The following is a 21,104-nucleotide window of genomic DNA, read 5'->3' on the forward strand; positions in this document are numbered from 1 at the left end:
CCCTTTGGAGCCGGGATTCCCCTGGGCCGCCGATCCTCCCGGGACATAAGTATAAGATAGACTTTATACTTACTTCTTGAGGAACCTCTAGGAGGATCGGCGGCAGCCCGGAGGGATTCACTCATGTGCGTAAAGCAGCCCGTCTCCGAGGAGACTGCTTCCCTGCGCAGCCGCTGTGTATAGAGCCCACTAAGCAGGTATGAATATGCATAGCGGGTGGGACAGGAGGGGGCAGGCTAAGCGGTGAAAAAAAAAAAAAGAAAAAAGACTTAAATTGAGAAAGAACTTTCAAAGCTTTTGCCGTCAGTGCCAGTAAACCTTTTATGGTAAAGGGGTTGACCAGGTTTATAACATTGATAGCCTATTTACAGAATGGGCTATCAATGTCTGACTGTTGGGAAGCTGACAGCTATCACCCCAGCTGATTAACTGTTTAAGGGAGCCACTACAAATATTACAATATTAGTAAATGGGGGGAGCTGCAGTAACTCAACTTTTACTCAATATCTATAACATGGTGCTCAGACTTCTATGTGCCTTTAAGGGTGTAACTAGAAATGTTTGGACCTCATAGCAAACTTTTGGTTGTCACCCCTACCCCAACTTACCACAAAGCCATCAAGTGTAGTTATAACCTTTAACATTTAAAGGGGTATTCTCCCAAGAGCAAAAAAATCAAATGCTTCCAAACCTAGCTGATCTTGCTCACCAAGTCCTCCTGAGTCCTCCCCCCCCCCCCGTCTATATAAGATGGCACCAGCCAGGAAACTACAGTTCCCATCATACACTGCTAAATAATCTGTTTGTACCTGCCCCCTTTGCCTTCCTTCTGCCCACTGCTGTGCTACATTGCACAGTGACACAGGACTGTGTTTACTGTGCAACAGAAAACAATACACACAGTGATCATATGGGAGGGGATGTCACACAGTGATCATGGGGGGGGGTCACTAGCTGCATCAGAGGGAGATGTTCCCAAAGTTCATGACTCTCCTGCAACAGGCCGTGGAGGCAGTAAATGATCCGGCCCCAGGCTGGAGTAGCGGGCATCTGTCACTGAAAGCCTCCAATTGTCTGCTGCAGGAGAAATATAAACTTCGTGCCCCTGTGAGATCTGTGTGTATTAACCCGGCAACCTACATCTCCCGCAGGTGCTCCGGTCTCACAGGTGACAAAGTTCATTATCACTCTTGCAGCAGGCAACTGGAAGCTGTGAGTGATGGCCCCCGCTACTCCAGCCCTGGGCATGATCTGGTGAGCGTCGCTTCTGTTTGCATTGACCAGCAAGCTCCTTCTTCCGTAGGTGCTCCGGTCTCAAAGGAGGGCAAAGTACTTTATCTCTCCTGCAGCAGGCCGCGGAAGCTGTGAGTGCAGATGCCCGCTACTCCAGCCTGGGGCCGGATCCTCAGGCTGAAGTAAAGGGCGCCGTCACTCACAGCCTTCAAATGCCTGCTGCAGGAGATTAATTTTGTCCCCCTGTGCGACCAGACCACCTGTGGGAAGGAGGAGCTTGCCTGCTCACTGCTGAGAGCCGCGCCAGCTGATCTGGTGAGCACCATTCCGGTTCCAGGGCTCTGCTCAGGGGCTGTGAGGAGATGGAGTTGCAGCAAGGCCACTGTGCTTGTCAGAAATCCCTCCAATCTACTGCGGTTTTGGGATGGGCAGAGGTGATTTGAACACTGACTGACAAGCAGGTCAGTTCTGCGGGGTAACCTTTTGCCGCTGCTCCAGACTGCAACCTGCCCAGACACAGCACTGACAGCCCCAACACAGTGGATCACATGTCCTCCCTCTCTTCAGTGGGCAGGGTTAGAAGCGCTAACCAGCCCATTAAAGAGATGGAGCACATGTGATCCCCGACACAGAGGGTGGGGGCCAGGAGGAAGGAGCGGTGTCAGAGTGGACTCAGTTTAGAGGATTTCATGTATCCAGAGGGGGTGAGTGCATCTAAAAGCAGCAAAATGGTGCAAAAGCCATATGTTGATTTTACAAAGATAGAAAGCTATGGGTGGGCTATTTATTAATACAAAAAAGATTTTTTTTGGGAGGGGGGAGGGGTGTTGGAGGGGGGAACTCCCCTTTAACTGCAAGTGCTCGGCCACCAGGTGCTGCAACGGATGACAGCTCAGTGGGCCCGATGTATTGCACGAATAGGCCCCGTGGCAGTCGCTATGGCGGTAGTTACGTCCCTCTGTACCTTGGTGTATTTGATATGGAGACAGGGTGGGCTAGCAGTGTCCAGGTGCCCTTAGCTTGTTTTGCTGTTATGCACACACAGATTTTATGTTCTATACAGGTTATATTTGTTTAGCATACAATACTTATCAGCTGAGACATTCAATTTACAGTTTTTAATAGACTTTTTTTTTTTTACACATTAACTTTTAGCTCACGCAAAAGATACAGCGCAGGTTCTTGAATAGATTATTTTACAAAAAATAGTCTTTGATCATTTATCATACACCTTATTAGGAGTCTTATAATCATTTAATTATGAAGTCATTATATTATTTATATATATGATATGAAGAACTGTACATTTTGTCTGGACAAAGTGCAATCCAAACGCATATATTTTTCTTTGAAAATAATAATTAACCTTTAAATACTACATATATTGATCTATGGTCTGAATGAGGCTTAACGTGCACAAATCTCTTTTGAAAGCATCTCATAACTTTTCATGTTAAAACAGTTGAGGTTGGGGGTTATGTATGCATTACTCATAACTGTGTTTATAGCAGAACCCTTACACTTATATACATCATTTTAAGCTCAGACATTGCAGTGTCATGCTTCCATTAAAAAAAGCCAATTTTCATTACAATTGCATGGCATCTACAATGTAAGATATTGCTTTGCAAATGTAGACAAGATCACAGGTTGGCTTAAAAGAGTGTGAGAGTAATGGTGACTTGTTTTATGAACTCAAAGTGAGAATCAGAGTCATCATAAATATACCAGCCAATATATGACATTAAAAAACAAGAAGCAGAAGGGAAACAGCGCCCTCGAGTATAGGTCAATCCGTTTGGCTTCAGATGGAATGACTGGCTTGGCAGGAGGCGGCTTTTTGTTGTTCTTTGCTTGAGATTTTCCCAGCCCGTTGTTGACTTCAATTGGTTTTCCATAACAATCATAATTGGACAATTCAAAATCTCTGGGCAAGCTTCCAACAATGCTGAAGTCATTGGATCTCAGATCGGATTTAGACGTGCATACTTTTTTGCATCTTGTTTCTGCAACCTGGAAATAATCAGCAAAAAGAAGCTAAAGTATCGATCTTAGAAGGTCTGAAACATCAAACACCAAGTGAGCGTATCCTGGGAAAGACTGAAATTTCTAAGACGCCTCAAGACACTGACATTCAAACTGCAGCAGCTGGGAACAGTGCAAATAGAAACATTTTCCACAAAGCTCTATGGAATATACAATATAAACAATGTCTTTAATAAACAATCAATCAGTCACATATGGGTAAACATTTTATCCTCAGTGTCCCAAGTAGAGGCTACTAAATAATCTTTAAAAGTATTTGAACCTCCTGCAATTCTAATGAACAATAAATATAAGCCTAGTAAATATGTCAATTAAGTAAAATCTCTTGCTACATATGTATGTCTGCATATGATAAAGAGGATCAAGTTGTCCTAAAGTAAACAGGCAGCATACCTATATTAAAAAGTGGTTTCATTTATTCCCTCTATATATTCCCTTATTCTACTGCAATTGGTGCCATTACTTTTAGGGTTAAATATGTTAGTTGATGAATTATACTGGGGGGTCTCCACCACCCAGTATGAAAGGGGCATAATTCAGATCCTCTGTGACACTATTTACGTTTGGACAGGGTCATAGTGGCCCCTTCTATTCTGACAGCAGCCAGATACGCCAGCTTCCTTTACACCATAAACCAGTCAGGGTGAGTAGGGGGAGTCTGCCATCAGGGGACCACAACCAGTTTTACTTTTTGGAGGACATCTATTTTGCATTTTACTCAAATGCACTGGTTGAATTTCACTGGTTGAAAGACTAGGAACATTCTAAATAAACAAAATATTTTTCTTTACAAACGGGAGATTTTTTTTTTATTTTATTTTTGTATTTGTTCTATACCTACTTATATATAATTTGGGTCTCATATATAAAAACATTTTGCACTGTCTTTTTGAAACTATAACATTTATTACAGATGCTTACAGTATTCTGAAAAAGATAAAAAAAAAATAAAAAATAAAAAATAAAATCAAAGTTCTCTCAAATATAATTATCAAATATTATAATCTGAAAAACAAACAAACATTCACAACTGTCTTTTTACTCTTAAGAAGATACATACTTGCAATGTGCTGATGTGAACTGGGGTACCAGTCCCATTCACTGTATTCTTTTTTGCAGCATTGGGCCCCTTTCCTTCTGCTTGCTCGGCCTTTGCAATTTTGGCTTTCTCAGCCTCGATCCTTTTTGGGCTGTTCAGGAAGACCTGGACTACAGCATACTCAACAAGTGAGGCAAAGCCAAAAAGAAGACAAGTAATGAGCCACACATCAATGGCTTTCACATAGGACACCTTTGGCAATTCTTGTGCCAGGGTAGTGCACTCAGATGCCAAGCTCAGAACTGAAAATATACCTAAAAATAAAAAAAAAGTACAGCACATTGTTATTTTAAGTTATGTTGATGACATATTCTTGTATTACTGTATTAGGAACCAATGCACTCAAACATGTCCCTGTATCCTATCTGACACAAACTATGTCCAAGATAAAGGGATCTTACATCAAACAAACCTACTGTCAAATAAATTAGCATATAGAGGTAAAAAAAAAAATTCTGTGGCCTTTTAGGTTTCTCTTCTGCTTCTGATCCAAATTGTCTGCTCTGTGTTCATAAGCCCTACTTTCTGTCATTAAAGGGGTATTCCACTGAAACATAACTTCTAATATGTTGCTGTCCATGGGGATACTGACAATTCATTCCATACCTATTATCTATTCAGTCTTCTTTCTCCAGCTTTGAGCTGCTGCTTTCTGCTGAAAACACAAAAATGTGTGTGTGTGAGCTTTTCTCTCTGTTTCCCCCTCCCCCCTGAGACAGCTGATGTAAACAAGTCCCTGGCTGGCTTTATCTGCATATCATCTTTGTAATGATGGAGGGTTTAATCACAGTGAGTTCATTAGCAACTTAACCTCAAAATAACTGGCTTTACCTGCAACATTGTAGCTTCTTTGTAATGCTGGGAGAGTTATTTTGAGGTCAAGTTGCTGATAAACTCACTGTGTTTAACCCCTCCAGCATTACAAAGAAGATATGCTAATGGCTACAGATAAAGCCAGTCAGGAACTTGTTTACATCAGCTGTCTCAGAGGGGGGGGGGGGGGACAGAAAAAGCTCACACACAGATTTTTGTGTTTTCAGCAGAAAGCAGCAGCTGAGAACTGGGGGAAGGAGACTGAATAGATAATATTGAAGGAATTGTTAGTCTCACCATGGGCAGCAACATATCAAAAGTTATTTTGAGTGGAATACCCCTTTAACTTAGTTTTTGCAATACACTCTAGTAAGCAATTCAGCCAAGCCTATGCTCCTGTAATACAAAATTGTCTGCAAAACAGAATTGGCTGAATTCCTGCCTTCAGCATACACAGAAAGAAGCACAGAAGCCTGTCATGGGCTATACATTAGACAGAGAATGGGATAATCAAAGATTGTGGGTACAGAGTCACTTTAAATCTAAACTTGGGATACAAGTCCTGCAAGGGAACAGTGCTATTTCTCTAAGCAGTTGGGATCAGAAATTGACAGCCTAATAAGTTTATTATTCATTCCTATTACTGGAAAATCTTAAATAATTTATTGGGAAACATACTATGGAAAATGTATAAGGAATAGTCTATGCAAAACTGTATAAACAAAACACCACACAAATAAAAATAAAATAATTAGTGAAGAAAGCCACAGTCGTCCTAGGCTATACTAATAGCCTACCCCAAAAACTATACACGTCATCATGATAGCCCTATATGTCATGATGTAAAATGTTATGATGGCCTTTAATTATTTTTACATTTTGTTATTTTGCGGCCTTGCCCTAAAATATCAAATTTCCCCCATTGCTCTAGCACATACTAACAAAGTGAAAATAGAATGTTAGAAATTTTTGCTAATTTATTTATTAGTTGTTTATGCTAATATGCATTGACATGAATATTCAGACCCTTTACTCAGTCGTTAGTTGAAGCACCTTTGACAGCGATTACCAGGGCTGTGTAGGCTGGAGTAGGATTCTGAAAAAAAATCCAGCTTTTAAAAGAAAATCTTAAGAAAATTTTATAACTGAATTTTCATATGAATTTTATAAATGTTCCTGATCAATATATTTTATGTTCTATTAATCTAAGGCCCCTATTTATTAAAGAAGAATGGTTTTTTACCTTCATTTAGTGAAGCATTTCCTGAAGATATATGTAAAAGAGCACTGGCCATATTAGATAAGGGGTCAGGGAAAAGTTGGTGGTCACAATTTGGTAGCTTGTTTTTGACCTGGAGGAGTATGTTGTGTTTTTCTTCAGTGTGCAATGGCTGCAACAGGCTGTGTTTGTGTGTGCTATGGCTGCAGTATGGTGTGTGTGTGTTATGGTTGTAGCAGGCTGTGTGTGTGTTTTAGAGAAAACAAGGTAAACCTTTTGTGGTATGTCACAAAGCCTGAGACCCTTATGTCTGCTCTACATGATTATAGTGTATATGCTCCTCCATACTTTCTATCCTTCAGTCTCGGAGCTGTGTTGGGAGGTGTGGGCGAGATAGCGGCAAGGACAGCAATTTCAGGAAGGTGGAACCACCTTCGCTTACTGAATGGTTTTCAGGAATTCTATTTTTGCAAAGGATGGAGGAGCTCAGGGCAGTGCATAATCCTAACCTTAAATCTATTACTGGTATATGGTCTGCTTGGACGGAATTCATGGCTACAAGTTCTTATGCTGCTCATTGGTGACCCTGCAATGACATCGGTGGGTCCCCGCTGCCTCTCTGGTGTGTCCTCACAACGCCACCCCACCCCGTGTTTGTGACGCGCCCGGCCTTTCCCTGCCTCTCCTGACTGTCCACCTTCCCCCCCCCCCCCGCATACCATTGTGCTGTCCCCTCCCTGAATCAGCTGGTCCTCTTCTCTGCACATGTGCCGGTGCGCTACGATCCCGCGCAGTGATGCTACTGACTTTGCCCATCACTGCGCGTGTGCGGGTTTGTAGCGCACTCAGCGCAACAGCACATGTGCGGAGAAGGGGACGAGCTGATTCAGGGAGCGGGCGGCAAAATGGTATGCAGGGGGGAGGGGGGACAGGCAGGAGAGGCGAGGAAAGGCCAGGCGCCTCACAAACACAGGGCAGGGTTGTGAGGACACACCAGAGAGGCGGCGCGGACTCGCCTACATCATTGCAGCGGCGCCAAGGGAAGTTGTCAGGAGGCGGCGCATGCGCAATGACTGCTAGTGCTGTGCGGCCGGACAGAGGGTGGATCGGGGGGAAATGGACAACCACACCACACAGGCTGGCCTAGGGCATGATCGCTCTAGGCCACGCCCCTTTGGCACGGCTACAGCCCGAATAAAGTATGAATTTCGGCCTCTGGAAAGCGACAGCAGCATGGATAAACATAACAGCAAAAAGAACTTCTCATCAGCTAAAAGAAGGTATAAGTAGTTGGGGGGGGGGGGGGGGGTCAAAAAGTGGGTACAGAGTCGCTTTAAACTTTCACTCCAGCCTGTGGTTCAGAGCATTCTGGATCAGTTTTTTTTAAAGAATATATCTGTACTTTGTTCCATTTTGCTTTCCCTCAACCTCCCAGACGTAAGATGTGATCAGCCAGGAAAGGGGTGTTTTTCCGCTCCTCAGCTGATTGCTGACACTTTTACATGGGCTGATTATCGGCTGAAGGAAGGTTTCGATAAATGGCTTGTGTAAAAGGGCCTTTTGGAATTGAGGCCAGTAATTTTAATTTTGATTTCATTACACCAGATAATCTAGTTTCTCACAGTCCTTTAGGTGTGATTGTTTCATCTGGAAGATTGCTCCATGTGCACACAGCCAGAGAAATCATTGGGTTCTTGTTCACCTCTGTTACCGACACCCTTCTTGCCCAAATACTTAGTTTTTGGTGGGATAGCAAGCTATAGGAAGAGTCCTGGTTGCTTCAAACTGTTCCATATAAAATTATTTCCGGAGGCCACTGTACACTTGGAAACCTTCAGCAAAAAAAAAAAAAAAAAAAATTGTACCCTACTCCAGGGCTGTGCTTTCACACAATCCTGTCACTGGGCTCAACGGGCAGTGCTTTCCACCTCATGGTTGGTTTTTACTCTGGTATGTGTATTATTATTATTATTATTATCTTTCCAAATCATGTCCAATAAACTGATTTTCCCACAGGTGACTCCATTCAAGATGTAGAAACATCTCAAAGTTAATCAAGATAAATATAGCTAAATTTCAAAGTGTCATAATTTTTTTTTCTCGTAAACAAATTTGTGAACAATTCTAAACTTCGATTTTCACATTCTCATTATTGGGTACCAAGTGCAGATTGACAGGAGGGGAAACTTGGAAGATTGGACAGAAATTTCAGAGCTAAATTTCCAAGCAGGGAAAAAAAAGTAAATTTTATTAAAAGGAAAAATACCTCGAATTCACTTTCCAGATGTCAATAAAATCAGACTTGTTTGCTCCCTTATGAGCCTATGGAATGAACAAACCAGTTCTCCCTGCTGGATAGGTGTGGAGTGAGCACTCCTTCTGGCTGTATGTAAGGATGGCAGTGAGTTTCAGGAGTGAGACCTGGTGTGATCAGTAACATTTAATGTTTGAGGACACGTTAAAGGTTACTGGAAATGACAGTAATGCATTTAATGAATTAAATGATTGTTGCATGATAAATACTGTATATGAAAATAATACAACTAGAAATGCTACTGAATGCTCCTTCCTTTGTTCTTCTCTTTAACTGTGATTGAACTCTCTATAAACATGGGTCATTCAGAAAGATCAGTTTTAAATATTCCCAGACACATAACTAACAATGCATGACATTTCACTCAAATATGTGAGAATATAAATCTTACAGTTAGTCGGCACTCCTTAATGATGGGTGATGGTCATGTGATGGATTTCCCTGGCACATTGATGTCCCACATGTTAAGAGCTTATGTTAGACACACAGATGGGAATGTTTTACATATGGAATGATCTGAGAATGAAAAAAATTGTAAGCAAAACAGGATGAAAGGATTTCACAATGACATGTTATATAGTGTGTATTCTTGTATTTCCGTTATGCACCATTGGTAAGAGTATTAGATGTTCTAACCGAGTGATTGTCGGCGCGGCAGGAATACATATGAACGTTCCTCAGTGTGAAGGGGTTTTAATGTGTGCAGGAGCAGTTTCAATGTGATCGGCCCTGCACCCATTACTGTCCACAGACCTAGGCATGACAGGCAGCCCCCCTTATATGCCCATCTATCGTGGCGTTTAAGGTAGTCAGTGACAGGACAAGGACCTGTCACTGACTGATCGGGACCGCCGCTTCCCGATCACTTGTACCAACAGGCAGGGGTAAGCCACTTAACTCCATCCTGTCGGATTGGCGATCTGTAGATAGAGATGCACAGATCGCCGATAATACTGATGAATGCTATGCTATGGCATAGCATTCATTAGTATATGCAATCAGAGCACTGCATATACAAGGGACTTCTATATGCAATACAAAGTGTGTAAAAAAATTATAAATAAAAATAAGTTTTAAAACATATTAAAAAAAACACTAATAAAAATACCCCAATAAGCACTTATTACCCACTTTTCCATTATACAAATAAAAATATTGCTTCAATTTGACCTAGACATGCGTGCATTAATCGCCTTCGGTGATGAAGGGGTTAAAAAGGTGTTCCAGGAAAAATTAACTTTTTCCCTATCCACAGGAAAGGGGAAAAGTAGAAGATCGCTGATCTGTAACCCCCGCTGATCTCCGTATCGGACCCCAACTTCTGTATTATGAATATGTGACTCTAGCATACTAGGTTCTTTCAGTCACCCCCAAGGAATGAATTGAGCCAGGAGGTACAGAGGTCGAACCCCTGCGATCTCCTACTTTTCCACTGTTCTGTGGATAGGGGAAAAGTTAATTTTTCTTGGAATACCCCTTTAAAGGTACTGTGAAATTCTCAATACTAATTGGGTATACCAATTGTTGTATAAATCATTGACTAAAATACAGTAAATGTTCCTTTTAGGGATTTTACTAATAGACATGCTGTACAGCCCATGACTTCTTTCTTTGGTTATATTATTTACAAGATGTAATGTGGCTCTAATGGTGCGTTTACACAGAGAGATTTATCCGACAGATTTTCTTTAAGCCAAAGCCAGGAACAGACTATAAACAGAGAACAGGTCATAAACGAAAGACTGGGATCTATCCTCTTTTGAAATCCATTGAAATACAACACTTTAACATAATTTTTACCTAGTGGTACACGAGCAGCACTAGCATCAGGGTTGATCCAGAAAGACAGCCAAGAGAGGACAACTATAAGCAGGGTAGGTGCATAGACACCCATCATGTAAAATCCAACCTGTCTCCTCAAGGTGAAGATGACCTCCACACACGTATAGTAACCTTAAAACAAAATAATATGATTATGCTCATTACATTTTAATTATTTTTAACACATTAATATTTTTAGTGATATAATAATCAACTGTTTGTTTTAAAGGAACAGTACAGTAAAAAAAAAAGTTAAAATGTCACAGTTGTTTAAATTTTTTGCAGAAATCAATAGCACAGGCGATTTTAAGAAACTTTGTAATTGGGTTTGTTAGTAAAAAAAATACATTTTTATTTACAGCTATCACTGCGTAATCCTTTGTTCTCTGCTGGCGACTAATCTCCCTCCTCCATAGGTTCGACTGATGTAAAAGAGTCGAGATTTCCTGATAATGAGCAGTGAATGAGAGAAGAGGGAGGGGGGGACCTGGGGAAAGTCTTTTTGAACGCAGATAATGGCATATTTGCCTAATAAACCCAATTACAAAGTTTCTTAGAATCGCCTGTTCTATTAATTTCTGCAAAAGGGAAAAAAATCAAACACAGGAGACGACAACTCGGGATGGGGGTTGGTGGGTTCTTTTTATGCTGTTCGTCATGTGGTAAAACTTTCATAGGAAGGGCTTATACTTGGCAGTTTTAGGGACCCTCACTCTTTTGGGTCCATACTGACATTATAAAGTGGCGAGCTCCAACGCATGCAATGTTGGCACTAGCTCTTAGACGACAAAAAATCCATTTTAAGTGCTGTAATCTGTATTTAACTACAGAGCAAAAAGAATTCAAAGGCCAGGATCAGAATGTTTTTCTGTGTAGTCAATCACAGGCATTTTTCAGCAGGTTATTATGTGAGCCTAGCTTCTCTATATTGTACATGTATGTTGTAGGCTGGAGTGTGGGGAGATGCAAGGGTGCACACTATGTTTTTGCAGTCTGTTTTTTAATCTGTTTTTGAAAAAAAAAAAAAAACCGGATGAAAAACAAATGGAAAAAATGGATGGAGTTGTGTGCATCCGTTTTGATTCATTTTTCAATTGACTTCCATTCAAAAAAAAAAAAATAAAACACAGATCAAAACGCATCAGTTTCTTTTAACATACAAGAAAATGTAGCTGACCTTACTTTTGTGTACACTAAAAAAAAAAAAACTGATGAAAAACGGACGGAAAAAAACGGATTGCAAAAACGTAGTGTGGACCTAACCTAATTCTACAATTCTACAATGTATTAGAGTGTGATGTACTCATTTGTAGTTGTATGGCACTGTACCCTGTAACTGACAGAGGCTCAGCTAGGTAGAAAACGTAGATGCTTTCATAAATGTATAGAAAGAATATGCAAAGTAGCTCTCACACCTCTTAAGCAAAGAGATATCCCTTCAAGTCAAGTCTCGCTCAGTCAAGGAGCCTTAGAACATTGACTGGAGATTTTATGCCAAGCCAAACTATCTCTCCAAAGGAAAGATTTCCCATCTGCAGATAGCTATTTCGGGTTTTTGACCCTCATCAGTGCAGAGCAGGGTGTTGGCTGGCTAGTGAGTGGGTCAAAGGGGTAATGACTCTCCTTAAGGAGAGCCCGTCTCAAGGACGTGTGGAGACTTACAGACCATTGCTGCTCCACTAGGAATTCTGGGAAGAAAGAATATGCAAAGTAGCTCTCACACCTCTTAAGTGGAGCAGCAATGGTCTGTAAGTCTGTAAGCCTTGAGACGGGCTCTCCTTAAGGAGAGTCATTACCCCTTTGACCCACGTCAATAGACCTCTCACTAGCCAGCCAACACCCTGCTCTGCACTGATGAGGGTCAAAAACCTGAAATAGCTATCTGCAGATGGCAAATCTTTCCTTTTGGAGAGATAGTTTGGCTTGGCATAAAATCTCCAGTCAATGTTCTAAGGCTCCTTGACTGAGCGAGACTTGACTTGAAGGGATATCTCTTTGCTTAAGAGGTGTGAGAGCTACTTTGCATATTCTTTCTTCCCAGAATTCCTAGTGGAGCAGCAATGGTCTGTAAGTCTCCACACATCCTTGAGACGGGCTCTCCTTAAGGAGAGTCATTACCCCTTTGATAAATGTATAGAAAAACCTATGATGTGTGACTGTGTTGCGAATGACAGATTACACTGTAGATAAAAGGTACATTTTGCACCGAGAATCATGAACAAGGTGCACTGCAATGCAAGTAAACAGGATTTTACTAGGGCTGGGCGATATTGGCCTAAATCAATATCGCGGTTTATCGCACATGTAGTTGCGGTAACGATAATTGGACGATAAATATGACACGCCCCTTTGCAAGCCACACCCACTTAAGGTAAAAAAAAATATGGAACTCACTGAGCAGCAACTCAAGGCAGTGAATTTAGTCTATTATCATTATTATTATTATTTGTCCTTATTAGGGGGTCTCAGCAGAGTTATACAGCTACATACACACAGGAGGGGGGCAGGTCTCTGTATATACACACAGGAGGGGACAGGTCCCTATATATATATATATACACACACACAGGAGGAAGAGGGACAGGCTGCTATATATACACACACAGAGGGGGACAGGTCGCTATATATACACACAGGAGAAAGGGGGACAGGTTGCTATATATACACTATGTACACACAGGATGGGACAGGTCCCCCTTCCTCCTGTGTGTACATAGTATGTATATATATATATATATATATATATATATATATATATATATATATATATATATATATATATATATATATATATATATACACACTATGTGTGTACATAAAATATATATATATATATATATATATATATATATATGTATGTGTGTACATAATATATATATATATATATATATATATATATGTATGTGTGTACATAATATATATATGTACGTGTGTACATAATATATATGTGTGTACATAATATATATATATATATATATATATATATATATATATATATATATATATATATATATATATAGGGACCTGTCCCCCTTCCCCCTGTGTGTATAGGGACCTGTCCCCCTTCCCCCTGTGTGTATAGGGACCTGTCCCCCTTCCCCCTGTGTGTATAGGGACCTGTCCCCCTTCCCCCTGTGTGTATAGGGACCTGTCCCCCTTCCTCCTGTGTGTATAGGGACCTGTCCCCCTTCCTCCTGTGTGACAGCTCTGCTATTCCAGGTACAGACAGCCTGTGTGCACATGGGGAAACCACTTTCTCCTTTAGCCTCTGCCTGTCAGTGATAAGATGTGGAGCAGCAGAGACGAGTAAGCGGCTCCTCCGTGCAGTAGCTGCCACTAGTCAGACACTATCTCTTCCTCTGGCCAGTACACAACGGGAGGAGCTACAATGCTGCGGCTGCAGAGTGTTATCTCCTGGAGAGCGGTGCCGGCTAGTTACGGGGGAGGGCTGTGTGAGGCAGAAGCAGACAGTAGTAGGTTACCTCCTGAAGGCTGCTGCTGTTACACGGAGGGGGATATCTGTGGCAGCGTGACAGTGACTGGAGCCTGGGAACCGCTCTGGATCCAGGTCACTGCTCTGCGCGGCAATTGCCCTGTTTGAATGGACGGCCCGGCAGTGACTGGAGGGGGAGGGGCAGAACGGTCACCCCAGCAGAAGCTGTCCGGTCTGTGCTGCGCGCGCTGCCCGGGTAGGGGAGAGCAGGACACCCCGAGGCTGCGGGGCTCAGTGTCTGCCTCTTGGGGGTCCTGAGAGAGATCAGCCAGATCCCTGGGCTGTAGTGTCGGAGCTCAGTGATCTCCCTCCTGTCTCGGGCTGGGATAAGACTCCTCTCAACTGCTGCAGCCACGTCCTGCGTCTCTGCACATAAAGCACCCAAAACTGTGAAATACCGCAGATACCGTCCTGGCAAAGTTGAGGTCGGTTAACCGACGCCAGAGACGGTATCGGTATTTTCACGGTATACCGCCCAGCCCTAGATTTTACACGACCTTACTAGCAAGCAATAGAAAAAAAAAATACTGGCAAATCCTTAATGAAATTTTTACCAGGCAGCACAGCCATTGGCCATGATTGAGTCCAATACAGCTGCGCAGTCATGGCAAATAAGAGTCGACAAAGTAGCAAAGAGAGAGTGCACTAACACTTGAATCGCTTAATATCATATGGTGGCATATCTTACTAAGATACTATCAATGTCTATGATAAGAAAATTCCTTTAACATTTTTATACTTGTGTCCATATGCAGTAATTTAGTATACAACGTCAACCAAGCTCCCCTGGCACAGAAATCAATGTTTTTTAACTGTACAACTTCAGCTGACCTTTTGGAAGTGCAGTACAACCTAGCTCATGCTGGTTAAGATCAATGCTCAGGTTTCTAAAGATCATACAGGGAGGTTCGACCCACATCACTCACTGCATGGACTATATTTAGGAGTTCTTTAAGTCTCTGCAATTACTTTGCTTTGACTTAAAATCTCTATACTGACATGACGCTAGGTGTGCTAGGATTTTAATGTCTGCGTAAAGACACATTTAAACTGCAATAAGTAGTAGCAATAGCAAGACTTCATGAAAATGTGTGATTAAGGTCTTGCTAATGATAACTGGGTAACAATAAATCTGGATGTAGCTGGGGGAAATCATTACTGTGAATATTTCATGAAGAGAATATTAAATAAGTGCAGTTTCGGAAGACGTGAACAGAAGGTGGCCTTGGTATCCTGTACATCAATTTGATAATTTTGGCAAATTGTTAATTACTTTTAAAGGAAGATGGGAATGTAAGTGTACACAAGGGATTGACAACCTTCAGCAATGCAGCTCCTGCTGAACTACAGTACCCAGGATATCTACTAGTACATAATCGTAACATCATCGAAAGCAACATCATGTCCATGAGGAAAAAAAAACTAAAATGCTGATTATGACCATACAGATAGCGTTCCATCTTACACAAGACCATAGCCAAGAGGCACATGACTGATGTCTCCTTCTCATAGATCCAGCCATTCACTACCGTCAGATATCCTGGATCCATCAAATACCTGTTAATACCTTTTCGAATGCATAACCACTTACTGAAGTTTTTGCTTACTTTTCACCAACTGTTATAAAGCTTGTTTAAATCTTATTTAGCAGGTTATGTAGCAGCTTGGAAGTGTATAAGGCAATTTGTAGATGTGTTCTCTTAGTCCTTGTCAACCAAAAAACCAATAGAACCAACTTTATAAAAAAAACTACTGCAGATTTCCTCTGTGAACAGGGGGGTACTGTAAAAACATGACTCATCTGAAGCTCCCCTTAAGGTCCCCATACACCCAACACTTTTGTCAGCCACACTTGCTATTTGGGGCGGGGTCCGCCATCAGTATAATGTGTATGGGGCTCTCCCAGTGGCGTAGCTACCAGGGTCGCAGCGGTCGCCGCTGCGACCCGGCCCGTTGCCACTGCACTGCACTGCTCCCCCCTTAAATTACTCTTGTGAACGCAAGCATTGATTTGCTTGCGGTCACAAGAGCGTGCTCGTCCGGGCCCCCGGCTGATGCGCGGCTGCCGGGGGTGTCCCGTCCTATCCCCGGCAGCGCGCCACATCAGTGAGCTGCCTGGGGCCCTGACTTCCGGCACAGGAAGCGCACGTCAGAGACGCTTCCTGTGTCAGAAGTCACAGCTCCGGCGTACAGGGAGCTCACTGATGCGCCGCGCTGCCGGGGATAGGATGGGACACCCCCGGCAGCCGCGCATCAGCCGGGGACAGCGCCTGAAGAAGAAGAGGATCGCCGGGGGAGTGGGTTGTCAGGTGAGTTTGTGTGTTTGTTTTTTTTAAATACTGCTTAGCATAGAGGAGGAGGGGGGGGGGGCATCTATAATGGGGGAAAGAGAACAGGGGGGGCATCTATAATGGGGGGAGAGGGGGGCATCTATAAGGGGGGAAAGAACAGGAGGGCATCTATAATGGGGGAGAGTGGGGGCATCTATAATGGGGGAGAGGGGGGCATCTATAAGGGGGGGGGAAGAGAAGAGGGGGCATCTATAATGGGGGTAGAGGGGGTCATCTATAAGGGGAGGGGGTCACCTATAAGGGGAGGGGGGAGAAGAGGCCATCTATAAGGGAAGGGGGGTGCAACATGCAGTGGGGGCCATCTATATATATACTATAAGGGGGGGGGGTCACATAGTGTCAGGGCTACCCACTAAATGAGGGTGTAAAGGGGCCAATACAGATGTGCAGTGTGTATAGAGATGAGGATGGTGCCAGTGTGAGGAGACTAATATGTCTGTCTGGCAGATTCTGTGGATTCGTGGCTCGGAGAAGTTCTCATAATGGCCCAGGACGGATGGAGAAGATGAAAAGGAAAGAACTCCGATCAGAGAAGACGTCCCCTGTGAGTCACCTGATATATCTGCGCTGTAATTTATATGGTGTATACAACCTGTGTGGAGCTGCTTCCACCTCTATATGAGTGTATGAGGTGATAGTGATCTGTGTACAGTGGATCTTATTCAGTAGCAGAGGCGGTGTTAGTCGGTATGTGGCGGTGTTAGTCGGTATGTGGCGGTAATATTTGTTACTTGTTATCCGGTACTGTGTTTTATTGGTCTCAGTATACTGGTTTTGGTCAGTAACAATGTGGTCGTGATGGTAGTGGTTGTGGTGTGGCGTGGCGTTAATATTTGCCCCTTGTATACTTGTATTATTGGCAATATTGGTCTCAGTATACAGTAAGGCGGTAATATATATGGTAATAATATTTTCACTTCCTATATGCTGGTGTTATTGGTAATATCTGTCTTGGAATGTGTATATATATATATATATATATATATATATATATATATATATATATACACATACACACACACACATACACCTACCAGTAGCATCACTTGGTCGTGAAAGGGGGGGGGCCCAAGTTGACCTCTCGCACCAGGGCCCAGGAGACATTAGCTACGCCCCTGGGCTCTCCTGAATTATGTCGGTGGAGATAGGGGTTGGGCATGATAGAAAATTGTTGTTTGACCCCTTTGTTCTGAAAGAGATAAGCCACGGCCAGAGTATTTTTGCTGTGACTGCCCCCCCATTGAGAACACAGGAAAGCTCATCCCATGCCTAATGTTGCTGTGTATGGGGAGGACAGGGCAGATGGAAGACATAACTGGCGGTTAAGCGATTGTCCAGTTATCATTTATTAAAAGTGTATGGTTACCTTTCCTCATCAAAAAAGGTTTGTCTGCTTTCTGATAGCTGCAATGCAACTATGCAGCATTCATGTGAGACACTTAGGCCTCATTCACACATTCAATAATTTTTACAGTGATTGTGAAATATGGTCTGTAATTGCATGCTTGGAGAATCCGTATCTGCAAAAATGTTTGCTTAGATTTGATCAGTGTTTTTCCACGGACGTCACGGAAAGGACATCTGCGACGTCCGCAAAAAACATGAATGCTATTCATAGACTGCTATTGGTAATTCTTACCGCAATCACAATGTGCAGTAGGACATGAACGAACTGTGTGAACAGCCCAATAGTAATCAATGGGCACTAAGTTGATCCGTGATTGCAGATTGCGGACATGTCAATAAGGCCTTATTGTGTTATATGCTGAACAAACAGTGTAGTTCCGATTGTATTTATTAGACCAGTGCTTCTCAAACTTTTTCTACTGGAGCATAACCCAACAGACCAAGGCAATACCTGGGCCTCACCAGACTGACTAAGAGGGTGCCTGGGCCTCTCCATCTGTGGTGAATGTCCATTTAAAAGCAGAAATCTCCCAAGCTCTAGATACTAATAAATTAAGTACAAAATCAATTAATAATGTTGCTAAAATAGAGATTTCTGCAAACAGCAAAAGAACTGTGCAGATCGTAGTTACTTTGTGAAAGCTGGCTCCCCAGCTGGGCCTCACCAACAACTAGGGGGCGCCTCATTTTCCACTAACATCGGTAAATATGTAGGGTTCGTCATGTGAAATATTTTTGTAAATCAGTCTTTATTAGGAAATGCTATGCACATATTCTCACATATTCTAAGAAAGGGAATGAAAACAGAATAAATATGCTTGCAGCGCTAAAGATAATATTCTGTAATAGATAGAATGGAATGACCGCTAACATAATGTTCAAGATCCAATAAACTTACATTAGCGGATGATAAGAAATGTAGAAATTATTTCTATATTGCAACCTACATTTAGGCTGAATCTGAAACAGTAATGAGAAACAACTCAATAGAGATGACACCTCCTGAGTAAGTTAAACACTTACATTTTTAGTGCACTGAATATACAGCCTATATTACTCACCGGTGCCTTTGTAGAACTTTGTACAGTTACCATATTCAATATCTTCTGTTTTAATATCAAACTGAGGTAAAGCAATCTTTTCCATCTGAACAGGGTCTCCTGACTGCCAAATAAACCGCAAATCATCCGTCGTGTATCCAACTATATGACAATGGAAAATATTTCAAAGATATAAACACATTTAGCTTTCTCAAAGCTACAATTATCTGTGCTGAATGCATGCTCAAGGCTAGAAGCCAACATTATAAGAGTCATTTTATTTAACTCTCAGTGTTTATTTAGTATTAGCATATAACACAGTGCAGTATTCAGATGCTGACGAAAACCCCCGTCTTTAATGGGGGTAACGTCACCTTATCTCACACACATTCATTATGGGCACATTTAGAAGAAGTCAATTCTCCTACAAGTATGTATCTGGAGGGGCAGGGTCCAGAGTCTCCAAGTGAAGTTCACACAAAAACAGGAAGAATATACATATATACATACTGCACACAAAGTAGGGTTGCACAATGTATGAAACTTTCCATTTAATTTCAATACTGACTGGGGGGAAAAGGCTTTAAAGGACAAGTCGGGAGTCGGAAAGTGGGGGAAGGGGGCCAGACCGGGTATTTAACCACATTACAAAGTTATATTACTTTGTAATGTGTCTTAAATAAGCCAAAAAAAAAATTTCGCCGGAGTTGTCCCTTAATACCAGGATTTTTGTATGCTTTAATTCAAAGTTGCATCATGCACTTTAGCAGCAGGTCAGTGAGCGGCCCCATTGCTAAGCTGTGTGACATAGAAAAATCCTGAGAGCTGCGAGACTGAAAACATGGGGGGAGATTTATCAAACTGGTGTAAAATAGAACTGGCTTAGTCGCCCCTAGCAACCAATCAGATTCCACCTTTCATTCCTCACACATTCTTTGAGAAATGAAAGGTGGAATCTGATTGGTTGCTAGGGGCAACTAAGCCAATTCTACTTTACACCATGTTTGATAAATCTCCCCCATGGTGCCTGCATTACTTGGCACCTGCCTTGTCCTCTGCTTTCACTCTTCAGTTCCCGCACCTTCAAGAGGGGGAGAATGGCCCCAAGACAGAGTACACTAGTTCGCAAAGAATGGCAGAACAGGCACCAATGTTTTAAGGTAGCTTCACACGTATCGGATTCACTGCGGATTTCACGCTGCAAGACTGAACTTCAATGCGGTTACATACCAGCAGTGAGTATGTAATACCAGCCCCTTTAATTTAATTGGCTGAGCGGAACCAACGGGAGTCGGGAGCCTCAGATGCAATTGCAGCACCAGCAGGTAACGTAAGCTTCGGGTGGTTAAAGGGGGCGGCTGCGGGTATGTAACCCCACTGAAGTTCACAGTACAAGGATTTGCAGCGGATTTCACTGCAAACTCGCAGCTTGAGGCTGGGTTCACACTACGTATATTTCAGTGAGTATTGTGGTCCTCATATTGCAACCAAAACCAGGAGTGGATTAAAAACATAGAAAGAATCTGTCCACACAATGCTGAAATTCAGTGGATGGCTGCCATATAACAGTAAATTCAGTAAACAGTAAAATTTCAATATAACAGCCGTTGTTTTAAAATAACAGCAAATATTAGCCATCCACTCAATTTCAACATTGTGTGAACAGAGCCTTTCTGTGTTTTCAATCCAGTCCTGGTTTTGGTTGCAATAGGAGGACCACAATACTGACTGAAATATACGTAGTGTGAACCCAGCCTTAAATTGGCTGTGAATCTGATATATGTAAAGATACTCTTATACTGGAGTGTACCCTTGTAAGGTGCCACCTGCCATGTCAGACCTGTGCTCCAACTGGGGGGGGGGGGGGGGGGGGGGGGGGGAGGGCATGGGGCCTTCCTGGAAGACTGGTCTAGTGCTAGTAAAAATGTGTGGCTATTTGAAGTCTATAATGTGGAATCTATTTTACATCTCCTCTTTATCTATAGTATAGTCTATACTATAGTCTCTATTTTGTATTTCAAGCGCGATTCTTCACCATTGCATGAACTTACAGCAAGAGCACTATTCTTCACCACTGTATGAACTCAATTATCCATCTTCTAATTGCCCGGCTTGCAAAACCTTGATATTTAGGGTTTAGTATATTTTTAACTTATGATATAGGATTTCCTGATTTATTTCTATGTCTTTGATGATTTGCTGGAGCTTGATATTATTCTGTTTAAAGATTTTGGCTATCTTGTCTGAGACTTGGGAGCCGATTACTCT

The 21,104-nt window shown here is 42.3% G+C and overlaps 1 protein-coding gene across 4 annotated transcripts in view; it reads right to left on the minus strand.

Annotated features, from left to right (window-relative positions):
* Nucleotides 1-2,358: 2,358 nt before the first annotated feature.
* Nucleotides 2,359-21,104, minus strand: part of GLRB (glycine receptor beta) — a 148,418-nt gene continuing 129,672 nt past the window's right edge. For 3 of the 4 annotated variants that reach the window (XR_011363840.1, XR_011363838.1, XR_011363839.1), the window contains exons 7-10: nt 18,858-18,998; nt 10,525-10,677; nt 9,116-9,240; nt 4,545-4,632 (exon numbers count right to left, since the gene is read on the minus strand). Coding sequence is in view for 1 of the 4 variants with exons in the window: in XM_069976627.1 (XP_069832728.1) it covers nt 2,950-3,246; nt 4,340-4,632; nt 10,525-10,677; nt 18,858-18,998 (884 nt within the window). In the remaining 3 variants the exon portion in view is untranslated. Of the gene's footprint in view, nt 3,247-4,339; nt 4,633-9,115; nt 9,241-10,524; nt 10,678-18,857; nt 18,999-21,104 lie in introns of those variants that run through there. The other variant, XM_069976627.1, reaches the window with a different exon arrangement.

The sequence above is a fragment of the Dendropsophus ebraccatus genome, chromosome 7 (genome assembly GCF_027789765.1).
Source record: "Dendropsophus ebraccatus isolate aDenEbr1 chromosome 7, aDenEbr1.pat, whole genome shotgun sequence".
Lineage (NCBI taxonomy): Eukaryota > Metazoa > Chordata > Amphibia > Anura > Hylidae > Dendropsophus > Dendropsophus ebraccatus.